Here is a 24,149-nt window from a genome sequence, read left to right as displayed (position 1 = left end):
ATAATTCACTGCGCTGTCCCATCTTGTTTCTTCCCTCGATCTGATTGTCAATCAGCCTCTAGCCTCTTACTGAGGTCCAAGACTATGGCATTAACGTCCCCCCTGGCATCCTGCCCACCTAATGGCCCTTCCCGTTTGAGCACAGGTTACACCCATGATAACATCCTGATCTACTCCCCCTGGGAGATTTGATCATTCCCCACCTCCCTTCCTCTGTGGATTCTTTCTTGCCACATTCTGTTCAGGGTAAATGCCACGGCCCATAGTCCCACGAACCTCCAAACCTCTTCACTAGCGCCCCCCCCGCCCCCCGCCGCCTCTAATTTCTGTAGCTGGTTCGAACTTACTGCCAGCAATGGGATCTCTCTCCACCATAGGCGGGCAGCAAGAGGAGACCTCTCCTCATTCATCACAATGGACCCGACACACATTGGAGCACTGATCACCCAGTGATCACCCAGAGGTCATCCACTGATCGCCCATTGATTGCCTACTGACCACCCACTGACCACCCACTGATCACCCATTGATCAGCCACTGATCACCCATTGATCATCCATTGATCACCCATTGATCACCCACTGACCACCCACTGATCATCCACCAATTGCCCATTGATTTCCTACTGATCACCCACTGATGTCCCAACGATCATCCACTGATCACTTATTGATTACCTACTGATCACCCACTGATTGCCCATTGATCACCCACTGATCATCCATTGATCATCCACTGATCACCCATTGATCACCCACTGATTACCCACTGACCCACTGGCATGGTGACACAGTGGTTAGCACTGCTGCCTCACAGCACCAGCGTCCCAGGTTTGATTCTAGCCTCGGGTGACTATCTGTGGGGAGTTTGCACGTTCTCCCCGTGTCTGCATGGGTTTCCTCTGGATGCTCTGGTGTGGAGGTCGAGTGAGTTGGCCATGCTAAATTGCCCATAGTGATAGATGTATTAGTCAGAGGGAAGTGGGTCTGGGTGTGTTACTCTTTGGAGGGTCGGTGTGGACTGGTTGGGCCGAAGGGCCTGTTTCCACACTGTAGGGAATCTAATCTAAACCAACCACTGCTCAGAATGATGCCAGTCATTCATTCCTCTTTCTCTCTCTATCACTAACAGTTCGTACCCATCGTCTGCCATCCTCGATTAACCTTTGACCATTGTCACCCACTGTCCATGACCCATTGTTCACCATCCATCACCGATAATCCCCCATCCATCATCTGGCACTCTGCAGTGACCAGAGAGCCACAAAGGAGTGAGCAGCTCACACAGCTACCTTAAATGGGCATGGGGCGGGGGGGTGCGTAAGATATTGTATTGTGTCTGGAACATCGATGTTCCTGTTCCCCTAGTCCCAGTCTCCCATTGTCACGGTGCAGGAAGCAGTGTTGGTGATGTCTGAATGTGTGATAGTGTCCAGCACAGGCTGCCCACACTGTAAACCCATCAGGACAACTGGGATAGGACTTGGAAAGGCCCCCAGATGGCTGATGGTGGTTGGGGAGTCGGGGTGCCTTTTGCATTTATCCAGGGCAGAGAAAGGGCTGTATAAACCTAACCCATGCTATGAGGAAGCTGCAGATGGTCCACTTTGACAGGCTCGCTGCTTCCGACCTCCATGTTTTGGAAAAGGGCATGCGATGAAGGAAGAGATGATGCCGTGATGTTGGCTCCTTGCTCCAAAATGGAGCCTGTTACAGCGTCGTATCAGCATCATCCTTCAGCATTGAGACTGTGTCCTGGAGTCCAGTTACTTTCCTTCACCTCCCCACAGCACAGCGGCTCAGTGGTTAGCACTGCTGCCTCACAGCACCAGGGACCCAGGTTTGATTCCAGCCTCAGTCTGTGTGGAGTTTGCACATTCTCTCTGTGTCTGGATGGGTTTCCTCCCACAGTCCAAAAATGTGCAGGTTAGAGTGGATTGGCCATTATAAATTGCCCGTAGTGTTCAGGGATATGCACGTGAGGTGAAGTGGTCTTGGTAAATACAGGATGAAGGGGATGGATCTGGGTGGATTGCTCTTTGGAGCATCGTGGGTGTCCTTCCACAATCCAAAGGTGTACAGGTTAGGGTGGGTTGGCCTTGTTAAACTAACCCCTAGTGCCCAGGGATGGGCACATCAGGTGAGTTCACCATGAGAGATACAGTGATGGGATAGGATGCTCTTTGGAGGGTCAATGTGACTCGATGGACCGAATGGCCTGCCCCCACACTGTGAGGATTCTATTATCATAGCACTGCAGAGGCCACAATTCACTTATTGTTCAGAGGCATGGCCATTCAGAAGTGGAGCCTGACTGGCTGATGATCAGTTCACCCAAGCACAGTGTCAATCAGCTCAATGGCCAATGGGCCACGTCCTGAGCTCCTGGGAAAAGGCAGTACTGAATGACTATCAGCTCATTATCCACACAATGACCCACACAGACTGAGAGAGTGGCACTGCCTTTGCAGTTGGAGGAGGGGGTGGGTAGGGTGTTCGCACTGTCAAACACCAGTTGCAGGGTTAGAGAATGCAAACAGCTCTGTTAACGTTTTGCCCTGGGAGTGAGGACTGAATATTTATTCGTTGACATTAACTTTCACATCTACACAATGCCTCATTTTTAACCCTCACATGGTGCCAGGTGGTGAGATTTCCGAACTAAGGGGTACGGTCTGAGAATTCGGGCCAGGAAGCGTTCCGATACACAAAGAGTGGGAGAGCTTTGGAACTCTCTTCCTCAAACAGCAGTGGGTCAGTTGTTCGTTTTAAATCTAAGTTAAAAACCACACAACGCCAGGTTATAGTCCAACAGGTTTAGTTGGATGCACTAGCTTTCGGAGCGCTTCATCGGGTGGTTAAAGGATCGGCGCTCCGAAAGCTAGTGCTTCCAACTAAACCTGTTGGACTATAACCTGGCGTTGTGTAGTTTTTAACTTTGTCCACCCCAGTCCAACACCGGCATCTCCAAATCATTCTAAATCTAGAGAGAGGTACGTGTTTGTTAAGCAAAGTTTTACAGGATATGGTCCGCGGGCAGTTAGGCCATAGGTCAGCCATGATCTCATCGAATGGTGAAACATCATGGAAGGGCCGATGGCCTACTTCTGCTTTTATGTCAACATGTATCCCACCTCCTTCTTAACATGTCTGCTTCAAGGACCGCAAGCCTTGTTTTATTGGTCAAATCAGCCATGTTATTCCAGGCAGCAAGGGTATTTGCAGCTCTAGTAGATGTCAAGGACTGTCAGCCATTTTGTCTTCCCATCCAGCTCCTTGTCCCATCCACACAGCGCTGCAACTTCTCTGCATCCAACAACAACTTTGTGTTTATATAGCACCTCGAATGGAGGGGAGAAAAACCGCCCCCCCCATCTCTTAAAGTCTTCACAGAGCCGGAGAAAGTAGACCCTCAGAGAGGCGACCATCATATGCTCAGTGAGGTAGGTTTACAGTGATGGAAGGGTGTCATCAAAATCAGGGAAGCATAAGGAGGTGAAATTCGAGGAATGTCAGGATTGTGCAGGGTTCGAGAAGATTACGGGCACAAACACAAGCCTGGTGAGGATTTGAAAACGAGAACGAAAATTTGGCATTCGAGGGCAGACGGTGCCAGTAGTATCACCATGGGATACGGAGGTTGGATGCTGAAATCACCCCCTAGGGCACAACGCTGGAGTAACACTGAAACATGACAATGTCCGAATCGGTCACACAATTCCAACCCTTTCTGGTGTGGAAGAGCTGGCTTCGTTCCTCTGTGCTACCAACCCCGTTAATCCAAAACGTCTTTCTTAGCATGTGGGAGATGATGAATCCTCTTCTGAAGTGACTGGGTAAAGATTCACAATGGCCGCGGACAGCAATCAGTGTTTGACATGTGAAAGGTGCAGATGTTGAACCCATCAGTGTTCACACAGGTGGAAACCAGCATTCCGACAGAAACAGCAGGAAATGGGGCAGGACCTGCCTCTGTGGGTGTTATTTCAGTGACAACGAGAGAAAAGCACCTTCCTGAAGAAATTTGTTCGCGACAGTCGTCTTTGGTTCTGGGTAAGCATTTCTGGCATCATGCCCTTATTTGGGAAGCTTGATTCGTTCACTCCTGCCATTGGAGACTGGCCCCAGGGTGTGGAATGAATGCATTATTTTTTTCTGGGCAAATGACATTGGGGCAGATGAAAAGCAACGAGTAATTCTCCTGACAGCTTGTGGACCCAGAGCTTTTTCGGTTATTAGGAGTCTAGCTTTCCCTGAGGCACCAGATACTAAAATCTTTCAAGGGTTGACAGAATTAATTTAGGAATCTTAAAGACCCCAAACCTCCTCTAATTCTGAGACTCTATTGGTTTTACTCAGCAATTTGAGAACAAGGGAAATCGTGTTGGGATTTTTGACAAGGTTAAGATGACTGACAGAGGCATGTGACTTTGGTTTAATCCTTATTGAGATGCTAAGGAACTGTTTGGGATGTGGGATTAATGATGCAATCATGGAAAAGCGCTTACTAGCTGAAACCCAACTGGACGTCAAACTGGCACTACAACTGGCTTTATCATTGGACAATGTGCACACGAGTTGCAGAGTATTCCGATGGAAGTGGACAACCTCATAGGTCCGACTGAGTTTCGGGAATGCCACTCGAGTGAAGGGAATTGCGTAGCCCCACTCAGGACACAGGGTGGCATGGTGGCTCAGTGGTTAGCACTGCTGTCTCACAGTGACAGGGACCCGGGTTCAATTCCCACCTCAGGCGACTGTCTGTATGGAGTTTGCACATTCTCCCCGTGTCTGTGTGGGTTTCCTCCGGGTGCTCCAGTTTCCTCCCACAGGCCAAAGATGTGCAGGTTAGGGTGAATTGGCCATGCTAAATTGCCCATTGTGTCAGCTACATTAGTCAGGGGTAAATATAGGGTAGGGGAATGGGTTAGGGTGTGTTACTCTTCGGAGGGTCAGTGTGGATTGTTGGGCCAAATGACCTGTTTCCATACTGTAGGGAATCTAATTTAAAATATCCTGAACAGAGGGTCCCTAGGTCAGCCCACAGCACCTAAACAAAGCCAAGCTTCGGCCAAGCAGTTAAAATTTTCTTCAGGATCTGGGCCAACAAGCCATTGTAGTTGCTGCAGATATGCTAATGCCAGACAGTAAAAGCATCTCACTCAACCTGTGTTGAGTAAGAGAACTCTAAGAGTGGAATACAGTGCCGCCCACAGCTTCAGGCCAAATTCAGCGATGGGCTCTCATTCTAAGCGTGTACAAATACAAGTTGGAACATCCCCCAGGAGGCCAAGTAGTAAATGCGGATGCACTGAGCCACCTCCAGTTGACAGGTACACCACCAGTGGTACTGCCCCTGGAAGAGTTTATATTGCTTTTACATGTTCTGAACCGCTGACAATATCAGACTTTAGACATAGAAAGATCCGGAACTGCAAACCTAAAACAGCTGGAGGTAATGGGGGGGGTGGGGAGCTAAAGACTGTCACCACCTGAATTAAAATCGTTTTGAACCTGGAGAGACCAGATCACCATAGAGGACGGGATGTTATTATGGGCAGCAAGAGCGATTGGCCCGAGCAAAGGTCACCACTTGATACTGGTTGCGCCCCACCAGGGTCATTCAGGGGTTACCATAACGAAGGTGTTGCTAAGAGGTTAGGTCGGGTGGCCAGGATTTGAAGAGCGGACATAGCCACATTGGTGGGGCAGTAACCAGAGTACCGACAAAGCCAGGAGTTACTGCAGCAGCTCCCCCCACGTCCGAAAACCTTGGACTCCCTTACACGCCAACTGTGCAGGTCCATTAATGGGCTCAATGTTCTTAGTCATTGTGGGCGCCCATTCAAAGTGGTTGGACAGACATAGAGTTCATTTGTCAAACATGAGGAGGACATTGGGAAAACTGCGTGCGCCTTTTCCAAACCACAGACACCTGGAAGCCTTAGTCACAGATTATAGGGCATCATTTACCAGCAGGGAACTTGAGTATTTCTTAAAGTTGAATAGGATTCAACATATAAGGACAGCTCCACACCATCCATCATCCAATGTTTGGCAGAAAGAGAAGCCTAAACTTTGAAGGCAGACTTAAAGAAGCAGCCTACATCTTCACTAGATACTAAACTGTCCTGGTTCCTATTTGGTTATCGGACCATCCCTCATGCAACTGCAGGGATAGCTCCAGCAGAACTGCTCATGGTGAGAAGACTCCGCTCTGGGTTAAATCTAACCTTCCGAAACCTGAAGGGTGTGGGTGAAATGGCATCAGGAACACCAGAGCTGGACACAATACTCCGCTAAGCGAGAGAGGTAACTTATTTCAGGGGGTGAAGTTTTGTGTAGAAATCACAGGAACAGCCCTAGATGGGCAAGAGGCATGGTCGACATGAGGTCAGGTGCAGTGATGTATAAAGTTCAAATCCTGAACAGGCACATGGACCATATGAAAGCTGCAAACTTGCAAATGGGAGCAAGACGTGCCCGACACCTCGACATATTTTTCAACTGTTCCGGGACCTGTGAATTCTCCCTACCGGTAAAAATGTTGAAGATACCTCAAAATCTGAGATGGACCTGGCGGATGTCACAGCCTCGATACTTTTGCCACCTGAAGATTGGATGAATTTCTTCCAAGACGCTCTGAGCACAAGAGGTGAGCTACTCTGTATTACACACTGCCCATGTCAGAGGCAGAGTTGGACAAACCTGGGAGGAGGAGTTACAAAGAAAGACTGACCTGTGTCCTCGGACTCTGAGGACAAGGGGTATAGTGATTATAATAAGGTCAACCAGCTGGACCTTACAGAATATGAGTTCCCTGATTGGGATAGTTATTCTGGTCCAGTCAGGGAGCCCACTTCATCACCATCAAAACCCACACCATCATCATCAAAACCCACACCATCTCCATCAAAACCCACACCATCTCCATCAAAACCCACACCATCATCATCAAAACCCACACCATCCCCATCAAAACCCACATCATCATCATCAAAATCCAAAACATCTCCATCAAAACCCACAACATCATCATCATCAAAACCCACATCATCTTCATCATCAAAACCCACACCATCTCCATCAAACCCCACTTCATTTCCATCAAAACCCACATCATCACCAAAACCCACATTATCTCCATCAAACCCACATTATCACCAGTAAAACCTACATCACCTCAATCGCAAATTCACATCATCAAAATGGCACACTGGCTCAGTGGTCAGCACGGCTGCCACACAGGTACTCAGGTTCAACTCCAGCCTTGGGTAACCCCTGTCTATGGGGAGTTTGCACATTCTCCCCGTGTCTGCGTGGGTTTCCTTCGGGTGCTCCGGTTTCTTCCCACAGTCCAAAAATGTCCAGGTTCGGTGAATTGGCCATGCTAAATTGCCCGTAGTGGTCAGGGATGTGTAGATTAGGTGCATTAGTCAGGGGTAAATGTAGAGTATTGGGTTTAGAGGAATGAGCCTGGGTGGGTTACCCTTCAAAGGGTTGTTGTGGACTTGTTGGGCCAAATGGCCTGTTTCCACGCTGTAGGGATTCTATGAAAATCCAAGCAGACTAGGCAGTTCCAATTACCAACACTTCTTCTGTTGGATGGTGACACAGACAGACCAGGACATTGTGAAGATAGTGATGAGGAGACTGTTCTTTTCCAATCCATGCTGGAATATTGGTCATTGATCAAAATGATCACATTGAACCACAATTTCAGTGTCAGGGATATCAGAGCTATCAGCAACTTTCCTGAAGAAAGGCTTATGCCCGAAACGTCGATTCTCCTGTTCCCTGGATGCTGCCTGACCTGCTGCGCTTTTCCAGCAACACATTTCCAGCTCTGATCTCCAGCATCTGCAGACCTCACTTTCTCCAGCAACTTTCATATCCCAAGGTCTGTTTCTGCACTTCGAGAAACAGACACTCTGAACTCTTAGGAAATGACTTGATGTATACATGTTTGGTGTTTCCCTGGGAAATATTCACCCATAAACATCTGTCTTTGCCATTGGCGAAATCTTGCTATGAACACTGATTGCCTCCAGATGTTGGGCTGCATCTCAACTATACTTCAACTTTGAACTGCTTTGGGATGCTTTGAGATTGTGAAAGGCGCTAGAGGAATACAAAATGTTTATTTGCAAGAAATGGTTGGGACTTGGTCATCAATAAATGATGTTACTTTTCACTGCTGCTCTGATTTCACTGAAATGTTATCCCTCACCCATTCCAACTGGCTTCAGTAAAGTCATAGAGAGGTACAGCATGGAAACAGACCCTTCGGTCCAACTCGTCCATGCCGACCAGATATCTTAAATGAATCTAGTCCTGTTTGCTAGCATTTAGTCCATATCCCTCTAAACCCTTCCTATTCATATACCCATCCAAATGTTGTAATTGTACCAGCCTCTGGCAGCTCATTCCATACATGTACCACCTTCTGCTTGAAAACGTTGCCCCTTAGGTCCCCTTTAAATCTTTCGCCTCTCATGTGAACCTATGCCCTCAATGTTTGGACTTGTCTATTTACCCTATCCATGCCCCTCATGATTTTATAAACCTCTATCAGGTCAGCCTCCCTCGCTCCAGGGAAAACAGCCCCAGCCTATTCAGCCTCTCCCTGCAGCTCAAACCCTCCAACCCGGGCCACATCCTTGTAAATCTTTTCCGCACCCTCTCAAGTTTAAGACAGGCCATGTGCAGAAAATCCGACCAATGTTTCCACTCCTGTGGACCTTGAATGGCGATGCCTGTCACAGTCGCATAGCCTGCTGACAGGCACTAACCAGGCAGTGAGAGCCCGTGGTCCCGCAGCTGAATGCAGCATCAGAAAATGAGACAGAGGGTTCGTATTTCTGTTTGTTTCTGTGGCGATGCTGTTAATTGTCTGCCCTTGTTTGTATTTGGTATAAGTCAGATTTAAAAGGAAGTTCACAATGGGTCGATCCGAAGCAGCTGGGATCTGTTTTTTTTATTTTTTTAAAAAATGGCCCTGATTCTTGACAATTCCTGTAAAGCCCCCACCTCCACCCCTGCAAGTATCTGTTTCATTGGGTCTGTGTGACTTGTAAAATCGATCAACCCATCTGCTATTAAGCCACTGGAATCTCTGCAGGAGAGAAAGGGACTTGAAAAGGGTTCAGAGAGAAGACAGCTGGTTGCATTACAAAAACGACTATTTGAAAGGATTGCCTTCAATAAGCCACCAGAACCTCTTTCAATTGTCCGTTTGCCTTTGAATGGCCTCAATTAGTCACAGATCATTGACTTCTGCTTAGAGACATGTTAAACCTGTACTCTGTATGCCCTGGGATTAATCACACTGGATTGTTCCTACCCCCCACACAGTTTAACTATCCCGGTGCCATCTTCGCCTCCATCTTTGCTCTTTTCTGTTTTAATTCCTTTGCTCCCTCTCTTTCCCCTTCCTTCTGCAAACTTTAACATTGTAGTTCCATGGTTTATTATCTCCTACTTTCAACCTCCCTGCCTTACTGGTTGCGATCTTCATTCTTTTTTGATATAAATTTAAGTAGAAAACGTTAAATTACGAGGTGCTCAACATTATGTACAGGGCTCTTGTGGCGCAGTGGTAGTGTCCTTACCTCTAGGCCAGAGGATCTAGGTTCAATTCCCACCTGCCCACTATCTGTTTGAGTCATCAAGGTCAACAACATTGAAAAATAAAGGGACTGCTTCACTCAGTTGGCTGGATGGCTAGTTTACGATATAGAGTAATGTGAACAGTGTGGGTTCAATTCCCACATTGGCTGAGATTACCATAAAGGTCTTTCCTCTCAACCTCTCCCCTTGCCTGAGACATGGTGACTGAGCTGAAAATGTGTTGCTGGAAAAGCGCAGCAGGTCAGGCAGCATCCAAGGAGCAGGTGAATCGACGTTTCGGGAAACATGGTGACCTCAGGCAACAGCACTTAACTGTCATCCTTAATTGCCTTTGAGATTTAGATTTTATTGTCACATGCTTTGGTATGCTTTCCTTTATTGGTCAGAGTATTGAGTACAGGAGTTGGGAGGTCATGTTGCAGCTGTACAGGACATTGGCTAGGCCACTGTTGGAATATTGTGTCTCCTTCCTATCGGAAAGATGTTGTGAAACTTGAAAGGGTTCAGAAAAGATTTACAAAGATGACGTTTTCACACAGAGGGTGGTATGTGTATGGAATGAGCTGCCAGAGGAAGTGGTGGAGGCTGGTACAATTACAACATTTAAAAGGCATTTGGATGGGTATATGAATAGGAAGGATTTGGAGGGATATGGGCTGGGTGCTGGCAGGTGGGACTAGATTGGGTTGGGATATCTGGTCGGCATGGACGGGTTGGACCGAAGGGTCTGTTTCCATGCTGTACATCTCTATGACTCACCACTCTACATCCCAAAGCACTTTATAGCACTTTTCGAAGGGTATTTTACGCTATGGTGTAGGAGGATTCTAACTCAGGAAAGAGTAGAGAGAGGTCTGACCAAGCTGCATTTTTTAAAACATTAAACACCTGAGGTTAAGAGCAATTGTATTTTACACAACGCTGTACCTCAAATGACTGACAAAGTGATAACAAAAATAATCCAATAGTCTCTGGAACAAAGGCATTTTAGAAATGTAATTTGTTATCTCAGTCAAATAGCCAATGGGAGCGTTAGAGCTCTAACAAGAGTTACAATAAACTGTTTGCCCCTGACCTTTAACATTTCGTGTTCTTCACTAATTGGTGTAAGACAATTAAGAAGCAAATCAATTCAAGGCATGAAAGTCTTTTTAGGATAACAATTTTTTTTTAAATGCCCGACATGCATAATTAGAAACTAGCCAACAAATGTGCACATCCGAAGGATTTGTGAGGACGTACTTTTGTTTGTGGCTTATCAGTTGACTGTGAGACTCCATTGTTTTAATTGTGTGAAGCCCCTTTAGATGGGAATACAAAATTTAAACACGGATCCCTCCCACCTCTCAAGATTGATGCTAAAAATTGACCTGTTTCAGGACAAGTGAAGGTGAAAATGATGGGAGCCAATGTGCGTATGGGTGAATGAAAAACCATCCAGTGATCCAAGAACAAAAGGATCCAACGCTATTTAGGGAAGAATCAAAATATCAATCAGGAACGGAGTAAGGCATTAAAATAATCAACACGCATTTTACCATGAACAGCTCATCTCCTCCCTATCATCCGGCCCACCCTGCTACCAGGTGGCCATTACAATGCACCTCCCCCACCCGCTCGTCTCTCAGCACCAGCCTTTATTCCCATCAGAGAAAGAAAATGCACAAACAGAAGGACAAAGAGGGTGTGAAAGTGGCTGGAGCCAGGGCTGACAGCAGCAATATGAGGAATCCTGCTGCTCATACTGACCTCCAACACGTCAAACTCCTGCTCTTTACCTCGTGCTGCTCAGCAACTCTGGCCTGGGTGGCCAACTGTCACATGGTATGCAGGAACAGAGAGAGGCCGCTCAGCCCTTCAGGAGTGCCTGCCTGACCCATTAGGTCACAGCCAATCTGTACCCTATCTCCATCTACCCACCTTCACTTCATCACCCTCTTAGAATCGTAGGACAGAAAAGGCCCTTCAGCCCATTGGGCCTGAACCTATACTAGGAGGAGAAAGTGAGGTCTGCAGATGCTGGAGATCAGAGCTGAAAATGTGTTGCTGGAAAAGCGCAGCAGGTCAGGCAGCATCCAGGGAACAGGAGAATCGACATTTCGGGCATAAGCCTGAAGAAGGGCTTATGCCCGAAACGTCGATTCTCCTGTTCCCTGGATGCTGCCTGACCTGCTGCGCTTTTCCAGCAACACATTATCAGCTCTGAACCTATACTAGTCCCACTTTCCAGCACTTGGCCCAAAGCTTTGAAATTTATAGAATTTCCAGTCCTCACTCAAGTATTTCATTCACGGAGTGAGGGCCTAACTGGCTAGGCCCAGGATTTAAACACGGATCCCTCCCTGCTGTGAGTCTGGAGTCCCGTGGAGCCCAGATCAAGTAAGGATGGCCGGTTCCTTCCCGAAAGGACATTAGTGAGACCCATGGGTTTTTTTTCGACAATTGACAATGGATTCATGGTCATCATTAGACTCTGAATTCCAGATTCTTTACTGAATTCAAGTTCCACCATCTGCCGTGGCTGGATCCGAACCTCTGGATGAACAGACCAGTGATAAAACCACCAGGTCAGCGCCTTCCCTAAGTGAGAATTACCCACCTCAACTACTCCCCCAGGCAGTGAAAAATTGTTTTTCCTCAAATCTCCTCTCAAATGTCACCGTACAATTATGCCCTGTTGTTAACGACCCTTCAACTAAGGGCAACAGCTGTTTCCCACCACCCTGTCCACACCCCACATAATCTCATACACCTCAATCAGGGCCCTCACACCATAAGACCATAAGATATAGGAGCAAAATCAAGCTATTCAGCCCATCCAATGTGCTCCGCCACTCAATCATGGCTCATATGTTTCTCAACCACTTTCCCCTGCCTTCTCCCTGTAACCCTTCAGCCCCTTACTAATCAAGGGCCTATCAATTCTGTCTCAAGCACACTCAGTGACTTGGCCTCCACAGCTCTCTGCGGCAATGAGTCCCACAGTCACCACCCTCTGGGCTGAAGAAATTCCTCCTCAGCTCAGTTCTAAAGGGTCGTCCCTTCACTCTGAGGCTGTGCCCTCGGGTCCTGGTCACTTCTACGAGTGGAAAAGCTTTCTCCCCTTCCAAACTATCCAGGCCTCTCAGTATTCTATACGTTTCCAACAGACCTCCCCCCCCCCCCCACCCCCATTCTTCTAAACTCCATCGAGTAAAGACCCAGAATCCTCAACCTCTCCTCATGTGAGAAGCCCTTCACCCTCAGGATCTTTCTTGTAAACCTCTTCTGGATCCTTCCATTGCCAGCTTATCCTTCCTTAGACACGGGGCCCAAAACTGTTCACAATTTTCCAATTGCAGTCTGGCCAGAGCCTCGGCGGTACATCTTTGCTCATATATTGTAGTCCTCTTGAAAGGAATGTTAACATTGTATTGGCCTTCTTAACCTCCAACTGAACCTACGTGTTAACCTTCACAGAATCCTGAACTAGGAACTCTAAGTCCTTTTGTGCTTCAGATTTCTGAAGCCTTTCCCCATTTAGTAAATAGTCTATACCTGTATTCTTCCTGCCAAAGTGCATAACCTCACACTTTCCCACATTGTATTCCAACTGTTATCTCCTTGCCCACTCTCCTAGCCTGCCCAAGACCTTCTGCAGCCTGCCTGCTTCCTCCTCACTAACTGTCCCTTCATCTATCTTTGTGTCACCTCCAAATCTTTCGGCCTTTTCTACTCTAAAGGGGTAACACGGTGGCTCAATGGTTAGCACTGCTGCCTCACAGTGCCAGGGACCCAGGTTTGATCCCAATCTCAGGCGAATGTTTGCGTGAAGTTTGCACATTCTCCCCGTGTCTGTGAGGATTTCCCCCGGGTGCTCTGATTTCCTCCCACAGTCCAAAAATGTGCAAGTTAGGGTGGATTGGCCATGCTAAATTGTCCATAGTGTTCAGGGATGTGTAGATTAGGTGCATTAGTCAGGGGTAAATGTAGAGACATAGGGTAGGGGAGTGGGTCTGGGTGGGATAATCTTCAGACGGCCAGTGTGGACTTGTTGGGCCGAAGGGCCTATTTCCACACAGTAGGGATTCTATGAAAACAACCTGAGCTTATCCAGCCTCTCTTCGTTGCAAAACTGTTCTAGCTCAGGTAACATCCAGGGGAATCCTCCTTATCTTACGCTTACTGAATAAATGCCAATGGATTTCAGTTTTCAAATGTTCAGTTGAACAGCTACATTTCCCTCCCGTGCACCCCCTCCCCCAGCCCCCACCACAGCTGTTCACATTCCCACTGCCATCTTGATGGAAAGCGGATGACATCATATCCCTGATGATGACATCATACCCCTGAGGGGAAGTGAGGGGCTGCAGATGCTGGAGATCAGAGTCGCGAGTATGGCGCTAGAAAAGCACAGCAGGTCAGGCAGCATCCGAGGAGCAGGCTGCCTGAAACGTCGATTGTCCTGCTCCTCGGATGCTGCCTGACCTGCTCTGCTTTTCCAGCGCCACACTCTTGACGCATCATCCCTGAATGGCCAAACTCAAAGCACCCTCAATGTCTAAATTGTACTAAATTATGTATTTGCATTCCCTTTGTCCCTTCACCTCACTTAGGTTCTTATTTTCGATCTGATCGCAATCGATATCTGTCCATCACCATCAATGCTGATTCCAATCACAATCAGGGAGAGGTCTTTTTCATTAATCTGCCCACACCTCTGGAGCAGGTGGGACTTGAACCCAGCTCTTCTGACACTTACTGACCCCCTTGGACAGCACGGTGGCTCAGTGGTTAGGAGCCTGGCTTCGATTCCAGCCTCAGGCAACTGTCTGTGTGGAGTTTGCACCTTCTCTCTGTGTCTGTGTGCGTTTCCTCTGTGTACGATGATGTGCAGGTTAGGGTGGGTTGCTCATGGGACTTACAGGGCCATGCTCAATTGCCTGTAGCATCCAGGGATATGCAGGTTAAATGCAGTGGCCATGGGAAATGCAAGGTTACAGGGGTAGGGTGTGAGATGGTCTTCAGAGGGTTGGTGTGGACTCGATGGGCTGAATGGCCTGCTTCCACATTGTGGGAATTCTATGATTGGGCATTTTCCTCTGACAACAGGAAACTAAAAGGGGCCACTTCTAACAAACTGGATTGTCCATTAAAACCTGGCGCTCCCTTTATCAGACAGCGTATTCAAATATCTATAAAAACAGCACTTCACTGGCTCCTACCTGTGAGTAAACTGCAAATTACTTTACCTCTGACAGACCAATCCTACAACTGAATTTTTTTTTAAAAAAGTGATTTAGCGTTACTAAATCACCTCACTGATCTCTGGAATATCATGGACTTCAATTGAAGAGACATCAGGTGCAAAGTTAACTTCACGGCCGAGAGTTTGTGATCTCAAGATGGAGAATATGGGGTCTGAAAATCGGACAAGTCGCACCAGCAGCCTAAGAGTGGGCCCACCTTCGACAGCAACCATCCGCATGGGCTCAGCCCTTCGATACAAAGCCTACACCCTGAAAGGCGACCCACAGAGCGACAGGAACCCAGTCAGTCACTGCTCTCACCGCCAATTAACAACATCACAGACTTACATGAGAACAACCCACCCCCAACAAAACGGGGCCTCATTTCACACTTTAACACAATCCGTGTCCGATCTGGACGGGACAAAAGAATTTCAATGATGAGGAGCTCGCCTGTAGGTCTGACACAGGGATGAGGCTCAGAGTCTCCTTTCTGTCACTGCCATGAATATTTCTTAACTCTTTCATTGCAGTGAGATCCCAGCCCTTCAGTCCCTGGTTTCAAAACCTCACAGTTGTGAGGAAAAATCAAACAGGAAGTCTAGACTGACTACGCAAACCTTATAAAATCCTTTCTCTTTCACAAAAGCAGTGGAAATATACATATAAATTTGTGTAAATACGTAGAAATATCAACAAATCCGATTGAAAAACAACCCAGATGAAGATTAACATTCAGGTAACTAATTTCAACACATCCCTGGGTGCCAGCAAGTAAAGAGGTAAAGAAAGCGATCTTACATTTATATAGCATCATTAAGGTGAGAGGGGAAAGATTTAAAAAGACCCTGAGGGGCAACTTTTTCACACAGAGGGTGGTACGTGTATGGAATGAGCTGCCAGAGGAAGTGATGGAGGCTGGTACAATTACAGTATTGCTAATTCTCATTCCTGATGGAGGGCTTTGGCCCAAAATGTCGATTTTCCTGCTGCTCGGATGCTGTGTTTTTCTAGCAACACATTCTCAACAATTACAACATTTAAAAAGGCATCTGAATAGGAAGGATTTGGAGGGATACGGGCCAGGTGCTGGCAGGTGGGACTAGATTGGGTTGGGATATCTGGTCGGCATGGACGGGTCGGACCGGATGGTCTGTTCTCGTGCTGTATACCTCTATGATTCTATCACAACCCCAGGGTGTTCCCTTAATAATTAATCGAATATTTCTGAAGTGTAATCACCATTGTGATGTCGGTAACAGAGCTGCCGAGCTGTGCAGAGCAAGCTTGCACACCCAGCCAAGTCGATTCATTGGCCAGATGACATGATTTCGTGATGTTGGTTGAAGGACAAGAACTCCAGGTTTTGTCCAAAGAACTTCAGAGAGACTCTAGGTGTTTTTCAAACAGTGCAGTTGGATCTTCAGTGTCCACCGGTGAGGATCCCTGGTTTAAGGTCCCCTCTGACAGTGCAGCACTCCCTCCGTATTACTCATGAAGTGCTCACATTCCTGAAGTGGTCAACTCTTCCTGAACGCTTCATCTCATTACCTCCTGCCTCACTGGTGCACTCTGGTGGGTTTCTACCGTGTCACTATGACCCATCGGCAAATGACGATTGTCCTCACAAAGAAGGTTCAGGTTCCCTTCTTTGTTCAGGGTAGGGTGGGGAGGGATAGATCTTCGCCAAGATGGAAGCCAGCAGAGGATTGCCTCCAAAATAGCAATCTTCATTTCAGCTCAGTCAATCTAACCCAGTCAGCTAAGGTGGGGAATGGAGGGGGAGCGGTTCAGTGGGGAGGTACATTGCAAAAGGACTGTGGCATGTGTGAAATTGAACATTTCCCCCACACCCTACGATCTGTTCCCCGGGACGCCCACCCAGACAAACATCGACCGTGCCTGGAGGTGAAAGATGCTCTTTGGTCTGCCCGAAACCTTGTTGGTCTTCCAGTCTTGACCTCCAATCAGATGCTGCAGTCTGGCAGACTCCAAGGGCCAGGACTACATGCTGAGGGATGCACTCAAGTCAAGGCACAGTGGGGAAAGATCACCATCTGAGGTCTTCCTGCTGAAGGTTAAATGGGGGTCCGTTCATTTACCAGATCCTCCCAGTGCCTCAGGTACAGGTAGATAGTTCCTTAATTAGATCAGTTATAACTATCGAGAAAGTCAAATGCCAGTATTCGCTTTCTTCTCTATAACTAAAAACTATATAGATCTGAACTGCTTTCATAACTATGTATTACATAAAGATTTCCTTTTTTTAAATGAATAAAGTATATTTTTGCATAAAAAAATGAAATTTTCTTCAGCCCCACCTCATCATGAATGGGGTACAGTATCCCCAGCTCCAATTCTAACCCTCGATTCCTTGACAGTGCCATTTTCTTAGAACCAAATTACAAATAAAGCAGTGAATACTTGTTGCTTACTTTTATTGCTACCTTGCTGGGGGTTCTTCCACAGAACGTGAGAGCTGGAGGTGCTCCCTGGTCCTCTGGCTGGCTCACGTTTTGTAGTTGCCAGGGAACCGCTGGAAAGGTCAGCCTGGTATTTTTTGAAGTCTCGGTCTGAGGCGAGGTACCTGATTTGTGGAGGCTCCACGTTCGGAGGCTGCTTCAGTCTCTTTGAGGTGAGGTAGGCAGGCCGATAACGCTCCATCTCCTGAAAAGGTGAGAAGGACTGAATGGTGCCATATCCCAGCATGCCAAACTGCGGGTGCAGGTGGAGGAGCGGGACCGGGTACTCTACGTTAGACCGTTCAGCTTGATGATACATGGGTGCCAACGTGTAGGTGGGGCCCAGGAAAGGAACCTGGGCTTTCTCCATGGTGACTGGCACCGTGAAGGTTCGGGGCTGCTGGCAGAGTGTGGTGGTACCTCTGGTACTTTCTGTCGTAGATGCCAGCACCATCAACGTTGGGGGCGTTAATGAGTTCAGCAGCCCGGGTGAGTTTTCCATCTTGGATTCCTCTCAGTCCTCGGAATTTCCTGGGAATAATAATCCAGCGTTAACAGTTGTGCAAAGTTCCCTGTTTCTTATCCCAGAATGTTGGTCAATCCCCTCTGTCAGTGTATTTGTTTATTTGGAGGGTTTGCTCCCAGGTGGGACATGAACAGTACAGCACGGGAACAGGCCCTTCGGCCCATCAGGTCTGTGCCAACTGGGATTCCATTCTAAACTTATCTCATTTGCCTGCATATGATCCGTATCTATCTATTCCCTGACTATTCATGTGTCTGTCTGAATGTCTCTTAAGTATTGCTTTGGTGTCTACTTCTCCCGCCTCCCCGATGGTGAGTTTCAGACATCTACGATCCTCTGTGTTAGCATTTTCCTCCTTTAACGTTTTTCGCCTCACACCTGAAACCTGTGCCCCCTAGTATTTGATATTTACATCCTGGGAGAGAAACTCCAACTATCCACCCTATCCACGTCTCTCATAATTTTATATAATTCTGTTAGGTCGCCTCTCAGATTTCGAAGCTCGAGCAAAAATAATCCAAGTTTGTCCAACCTCTCCTTATAGCTCATCCACTCCAATCCAGGCACATCCTGGTAAATCTCTTCTGATCCCTCTCCAAAGCCTGCACATCCCTCCTATAGTGCGGTGATCAGAACTTCACACAATACTCTACGTGGGGCCTGACTTAAATTTTATACAGCTGACTTGCTAAGTTTTATATTCAATGCCTCGATCGATGAAGGCAAGTATGTAATGAGCCTTACGTACCACCTCATCCACTTATGTGCCTCTATCAGGGAGCTATGGACTTGCCCCAAGATCCCTCTGTAGATAAATGCTCCTAAGGGTCCTGCCATTTGCTGTACACTTTCCCTTGTATTTGACCTCCCAAAATGCATCACCTCACACTTGTCCAGATTAAACTCCATCTGCCATTTCTCTGCCAACTTTCCAAAGAATCCATATCCTGCAGTATCCTTTGACCACCTTGCTCACTCAGCACAACTTCACCAATTTTCATGCCACATTCAACCATACTAATTGGACCACCAACATTTTCAACCCAATCATTTATATATACTGCAAGTAACAGAGGTTCCAGCACCGATCCTTTTGGAACACCACTGGTCACAGACCTCCCATCAGAAAACCCTCTGCACTACCCTGTGACCAAGCCAGTTCTGTATCAAACTTGCCAATCCACCCATGGATTCCATGTGATTTGCTCAGCTGGACCAACCTATCATGAGGGATTTTGTCAAATGCTTTAGAAAAGTCCATGTAGACAACATCCACTGCCTTACTCTCATCAATCATCTTCGTCACTTCCTCAAAATGCTCAATCAAATTTGTGAGACAAGACCTGCCCCTCATGAAGCCATGCAGACTATCCCTAATCCATCCATTCTGTTCCAAGTTCAAGTAAATCCTGTCCCAAAGAATCTTCCCTCATAACCTTCCAACCACTGATATAAAGCTCACCAGCTTGTGGTTTCCAAGATTACCTCAGTTGTCGTCTTAAACAAAGGAATATCATTGACTATTATCCAGTCTTCTGGGACCTCCCTTGTGATCACCTAAAGAGGACATAAAGATCTTTGTCAGAACCTCAGCAATCTCCACCCTAGCCTCTATCAGTATCCTGGGTTCGATCTCATCAGACCCTGAGGATTTGTCAACCTTAATGTTTTTCAAGACACCCAAAACTCACTCCTGCTTAATGTTGGCCCTCCTTAAAGTATCAATCAACCCCTCTCTAATCTTACCATCATCTGTGTCTTTCGCTTTGGAGAAAACCCACACAAAGTACTCATTAAGCCACCTCCTTCAACTCCACACATAAAGCCCTGCCTTTGTCCTTGAGTGATCCTACCCCTTCCCTAGTTACCTCTTGTTCCCAATATAGATATAAATGCCTCGGGATTCCCCTTAATACAACATGCCAAGGACATTTCATGGCTGCCTTCTCGCCTCTTAATTTATTTTTAAAATTTCTTTTCTGCTTTCTTTAAACACCTCAAGTTTTCTGTTAGATTTCTGTTTCCTAAACCTTACCCATGCTTCCTTTCTCTATTTAACTAAACTTACATTTCTTGTCATCCCGAATCTTGCCATCCTTATCTTTTACCCTCACAGGAACATGCTGGTCCACATGTCAACTGGCTTTTAACAGAATTCCATTTGTCAGATATGGATTTACCTTCAAACTGCTGCCCCTCGTCCAATTGTTTCCAGCTCCTGCCTAATACTGTTGTAATTAACCTTCCGCCATTTTAGCACTTTCACCTCAGGACCAGTTTTACCCGTTTCTGTAACTATCTCAAAATCTGCAGAGTTATGATCACTGTTCCCAAAATGCTCCCCCACTGAAACTTTGATTAGTCTCATTCCCCAATACAAGATCGAAATGTTCTTAATGTCCACCTTCCATATGAATACTGCAGATATTTTTAATCAACTAATTGGGAGACATTATTACCTTTGGAGAAGGTGGGACTTGAATCCAAGCTTCCTGTCTCAGAGGTAGGGACACTATCACTGCACCGCAAGAGCCCTCTCTGTTGGACCTCCTCTGCTGTGTGGGATCCCTAATATTCAGGGTGCCAAGGAGGTAAGAACACAAAAGCATTGGAACAGAAGGAGGCCATTCAGCCCCTTCACCCCAGCCTGTCCTGCCATTCAGTGTGATCGTGGCTCATGTCCAACATAACTTTCCATATCCACTTCAATCCTATACTCCTTTAATATATTTGATGAATAAGATAAATATCTCCATCTCAAATAGAAAGTCAACTGATTTAGTATCAACTATGTTTTGTAGAAGGCAGTTCAAGCCTTTGACCACCTTCCTCCGGTTCTATGCTTGATTGAAATGACCCTTCCCCCCACCAATCACCTAAAACTCCTCAACTCCGGCCTGATGGCTCCCTGCCTGATTGTTAGTGCTGCCTGTCTCCGTGGTGATCCGCAGCCAATGAGGACAAATTCCAGTGTGGCAGTTCATGCAGGAAAGGTCCGCGTAGTGGATCCACTAGGACCCTGCAAGTGGTCCTGAGGGCAAGGACTCTAAAGCGATGGCAAGAGTAAGATGCCCCACCGTTTTATCAAACTCTTTTTTTTCTATCACCCGGGGCTTTCTCACAGGAATACACCTGACGCCAGATTCACTTGATAATATCTCTTGTCAGATATCGGAGCTCCCAGGTCAGCAACAAGACAAAGGCTTCCCTATAAATGGGTTAAGCATGCTCACCTGATGGGGTTGTAGTCACCACTTTGGAGAAATTTGGGACTTATTTCAAGGTTTCTGGGCTAATCAGGCTGTCATTAGATTAGATTCCCTACAGTGTGGGAACAAGTCCACACCAACCGTCCAAAGAGCCCCATTTCCCTCTGACTAATGCACCTAACACTATTGGTAATTTAGCATGGCCAATTCACCTTAACCTGTACATCTTTGGACTGTGGGAGGAAACCGGAGCACCCGGAGGAAACCCATGCAGACACGGGGAGAATGTGCAAACTCCACACAGACCAAGGCTGGAATCGAACCTGGGATCCTGGTGCTGTGAGGCAGCAGTGCTAACCACTGAGCCACTGTGCCACCCTCATCTATACATAATGGACTATTTCCCAAATCTGCTGTTAGGTTCTGCTGTTTGCACCTATCAATCCTGTCACTGTGACTTGGTTAAGTATGTTAAACCAGAGAACAATCTGAATTAAAGTAATTCATCTCTGTGTCGCACCAAAACAGTCAGATTGCTTCTAGTTTGTCCCTTTAAATCACTCAACACCATCAGCGACAAACCTCATCCCATTATCATCCCCCTCACAACCTTAGCCCAGATTTGAAATGATGAGTTTTCATTCTGTCGTTAGATTTGTCAGAAAAGATGTGAACATTTTCACAAAGCCAGTCTGATACTTCACTGAGGGAGCCCAGTGTCAGGACTGTCTAATAGTGTGAATCAGCTAGAACACATTACTTTCACTAAACAATCAGTATCAACAAGGAGCGTATTCACTGCAGGAATATTGAATTCATGTTCCTGGGACTAATAGCACCATCACATTTACAACTTACTATAAGTTTCGCCTCCCTCTCACTATCCAAATCATTTCAATTTAATCCATTGGTCAGTAGACACCTCTCTTTAATATCACATTAGTTGCAGCTCAGTTGACAACAGAACCTCTTTGACTAATGTTCAATAACATTTCAATATCGTTTCCAACCTCATAAAGTTAATAAAAGCAACAAAGGCACTCTACCTTCAGTCTCCTTCCACAAGTTGAAGCCCACAGGACTATATTCCAACTGCTAATTCCCTGGGATGTGCTGAGGAGATGTCACTGAGCAGGATCTGAAGGCACAGAGAGAGAGAGAGAGAGCAGCCAGCAGCAGCATAGACTCACCCCAGCCCAGCCCAGCCCACCCTCAGAGCAGCTGGATCCCAGCCTCAGCTCAGCTGGACAGCAGTGGACACAGCGCACACACACACACACACACAGGACCCTGCTTTGTTCAGTGTCTCCTTGCAGCCAGCTCTTCTCCCTGTTTGTCCAGTAAATGCAAGACAAATTCTTCCTCCCTCTCTGCCTCCTGCCTCCTGCACTTATTCTGCTGCAGAGTTTGATTCTACTTGCCTTTGTTTTCTGGCTTGTACTTGTTGCAAACGCACTTTCTCTCCTCACTGTCACATTCTCACTCTCTCTCACTCCTTCCAGTTCCCTTCTTTGCCTGTCTTTCACTTTCTATCTCTGTTTTCCTGTCTCTCTCTCTCTCTCTCTCTCACTCACTCGCTGTTCGTGCTGTATTTCTCTTTCCTTTTCTCTCTGTTTCACTTCTCTCTTACCCCCACCTTTCCCCACACTCTCCTTCACTCTGTCTCTACATGACCTTTTTCCTCTGTCTCTCTCGGATGATCGTGCCAGTACCAGTTAGTGATGCTTTTCTCTCTATTTCCTTGGAATGGTGAATGAGGTTTGTTTAAATTTCTGAGGGTGGGACTAACTCCTGGTTTCACACTCTGATCTACTGGCCATTGGCTGTCAGTTAGTGATTTAGCCCTGTCAATCAGAGACTCTCAGTTTTCCTTAGATACTGCAGCCCATATCATTAGTGACCTTTTCATTGCTAGATTGTGGGATCACCCCCTGACAAATTATAAATCCACCAGAAATCTTATTTCTTTCTGTCCCTATTAGAAATCTCCTTTCAGAAATCCCAAACCTTTTTCCCTCAACCTCAAATCTCACCAGGAATCATTGAATCAAGTGTCAACTCTCTATAGAGCAATTTAACCAGTCCACTCAAACCTATCAGAATGCTTCAATTCCAGGCAAAATCATCTCCAACACAATCCAAGATCTCACCTCAAAGATCTACCCTCTTTCTAGTCTCCGAAATCTCAGCTCAGGTCAAGAGGGAAAGGGTTAGCAACAGAAACTCAACCCTTTCATTGTGTTGGAGACAGAAAGGACAGCAGATGCTGGGAGTCAGTCAAACGATGCAGAGCTGGAAAAGGACGGCAGGTCAGACAGCATCCGAGGAAGCGGGAAAATCAATGTTTCAAGCCAAAATGTTGACTCTCCTGCTCCTCAGATGCTGCCTGAGCTGCTGTGCTTTTCCAGCAGCACATCTATTGACTCTTCATTCTGTTCTTGGGTATCCATCCTTCCCGTGGTCGCAATGATGGCCAGTTTTATCATCAATCAATAATCATTCATAATGACAGAGAGGAAATCCTGGCCTGTTTGGTGAGGATGCAGGCCAATCACAAATGGAGGTCACATAGCTTCAGAAATGTCTGTGTGCCCTGGCCAAGGGGACAAGTGCAAACCCACTAATGGAAAGTTCAGGAACGCATCAGATTAGATGCCAGGGCTGGTCCCTGGGTGGAAGATGAGGGTTAGAGCTTAATCTTTGGAAGATCAGCTAGGTGCTCTCTCTCTCTCTCTCTGTGCCTTCAGATGCTGCTCACTGACATCTCCTCAGCACATCCCAAGGAATTAGCAGTCGGAATATAGTCCTGTGGGCTTCAACTTGTGGAATGAGGCTGAAGATAGAGTGCCTTTGTTGCCTTTATTAATTTTAGATTAAGCTTTTGGAAATTATCAAAGTCACCTGCTGTTCTTCATGTTAATGTTACTTTAAATCAACCTGGTAAAATATACCTCAGGGCTGTCACATCCTGGGATGGGACTTGAACCAAGACCTGCTAGTTCAAAGGTAGAGGCACTACCACTGTACCACAAGACACTCCACATATTATTCAACGCTTACACAGACTTTTTGAACCTCTTCAATAACTCACCCTG

General features: G+C 46.7%; 1 protein-coding gene across 1 annotated transcript; it reads right to left on the bottom strand.

Moving 5' to 3' along the window:
- Window positions 1–6,832: 6,832 nt before the first annotated feature.
- LOC122552361 lies at window positions 6,833–19,366 on the bottom strand. The gene is made up of 3 exons (XM_043695111.1): window positions 19,331–19,366; window positions 17,293–17,850; window positions 6,833–7,140 (listed from the first exon to the last, which is right to left on the bottom strand). The coding sequence occupies exons 2-3, from the start codon at window positions 17,819–17,821 to the stop codon at window positions 6,833–6,835; spliced, it is 837 nt and encodes a 278-aa protein (XP_043551046.1). The 5' UTR covers window positions 17,822–17,850; window positions 19,331–19,366.
- Window positions 19,367–24,149: the final 4,783 nt, after the last annotated feature.

This window comes from Chiloscyllium plagiosum, chromosome 8 (assembly GCF_004010195.1).
Source record: "Chiloscyllium plagiosum isolate BGI_BamShark_2017 chromosome 8, ASM401019v2, whole genome shotgun sequence".
Classification (NCBI taxonomy): Eukaryota; Metazoa; Chordata; class Chondrichthyes; order Orectolobiformes; family Hemiscylliidae; genus Chiloscyllium; species Chiloscyllium plagiosum.
This window is presented reverse-complemented; position numbering and strand designations above follow the sequence as displayed.

Bases quoted from the DNA above. Each gene is read 5' to 3' on its own strand.
- LOC122552361 (XM_043695111.1), bottom strand. From the start codon at position 17,821: ATGGAAAACTCACCCGGGCTGCTGAACTCATTAACGCCCCCAACGTTG. The intron at 7,141-17,292 runs GTAAGCAACAAG...GGTTTGATGGAG, and splicing joins CCAGCAAGGTAGCAATAAAA to ATAATGTGGGTTTTGGTGAT.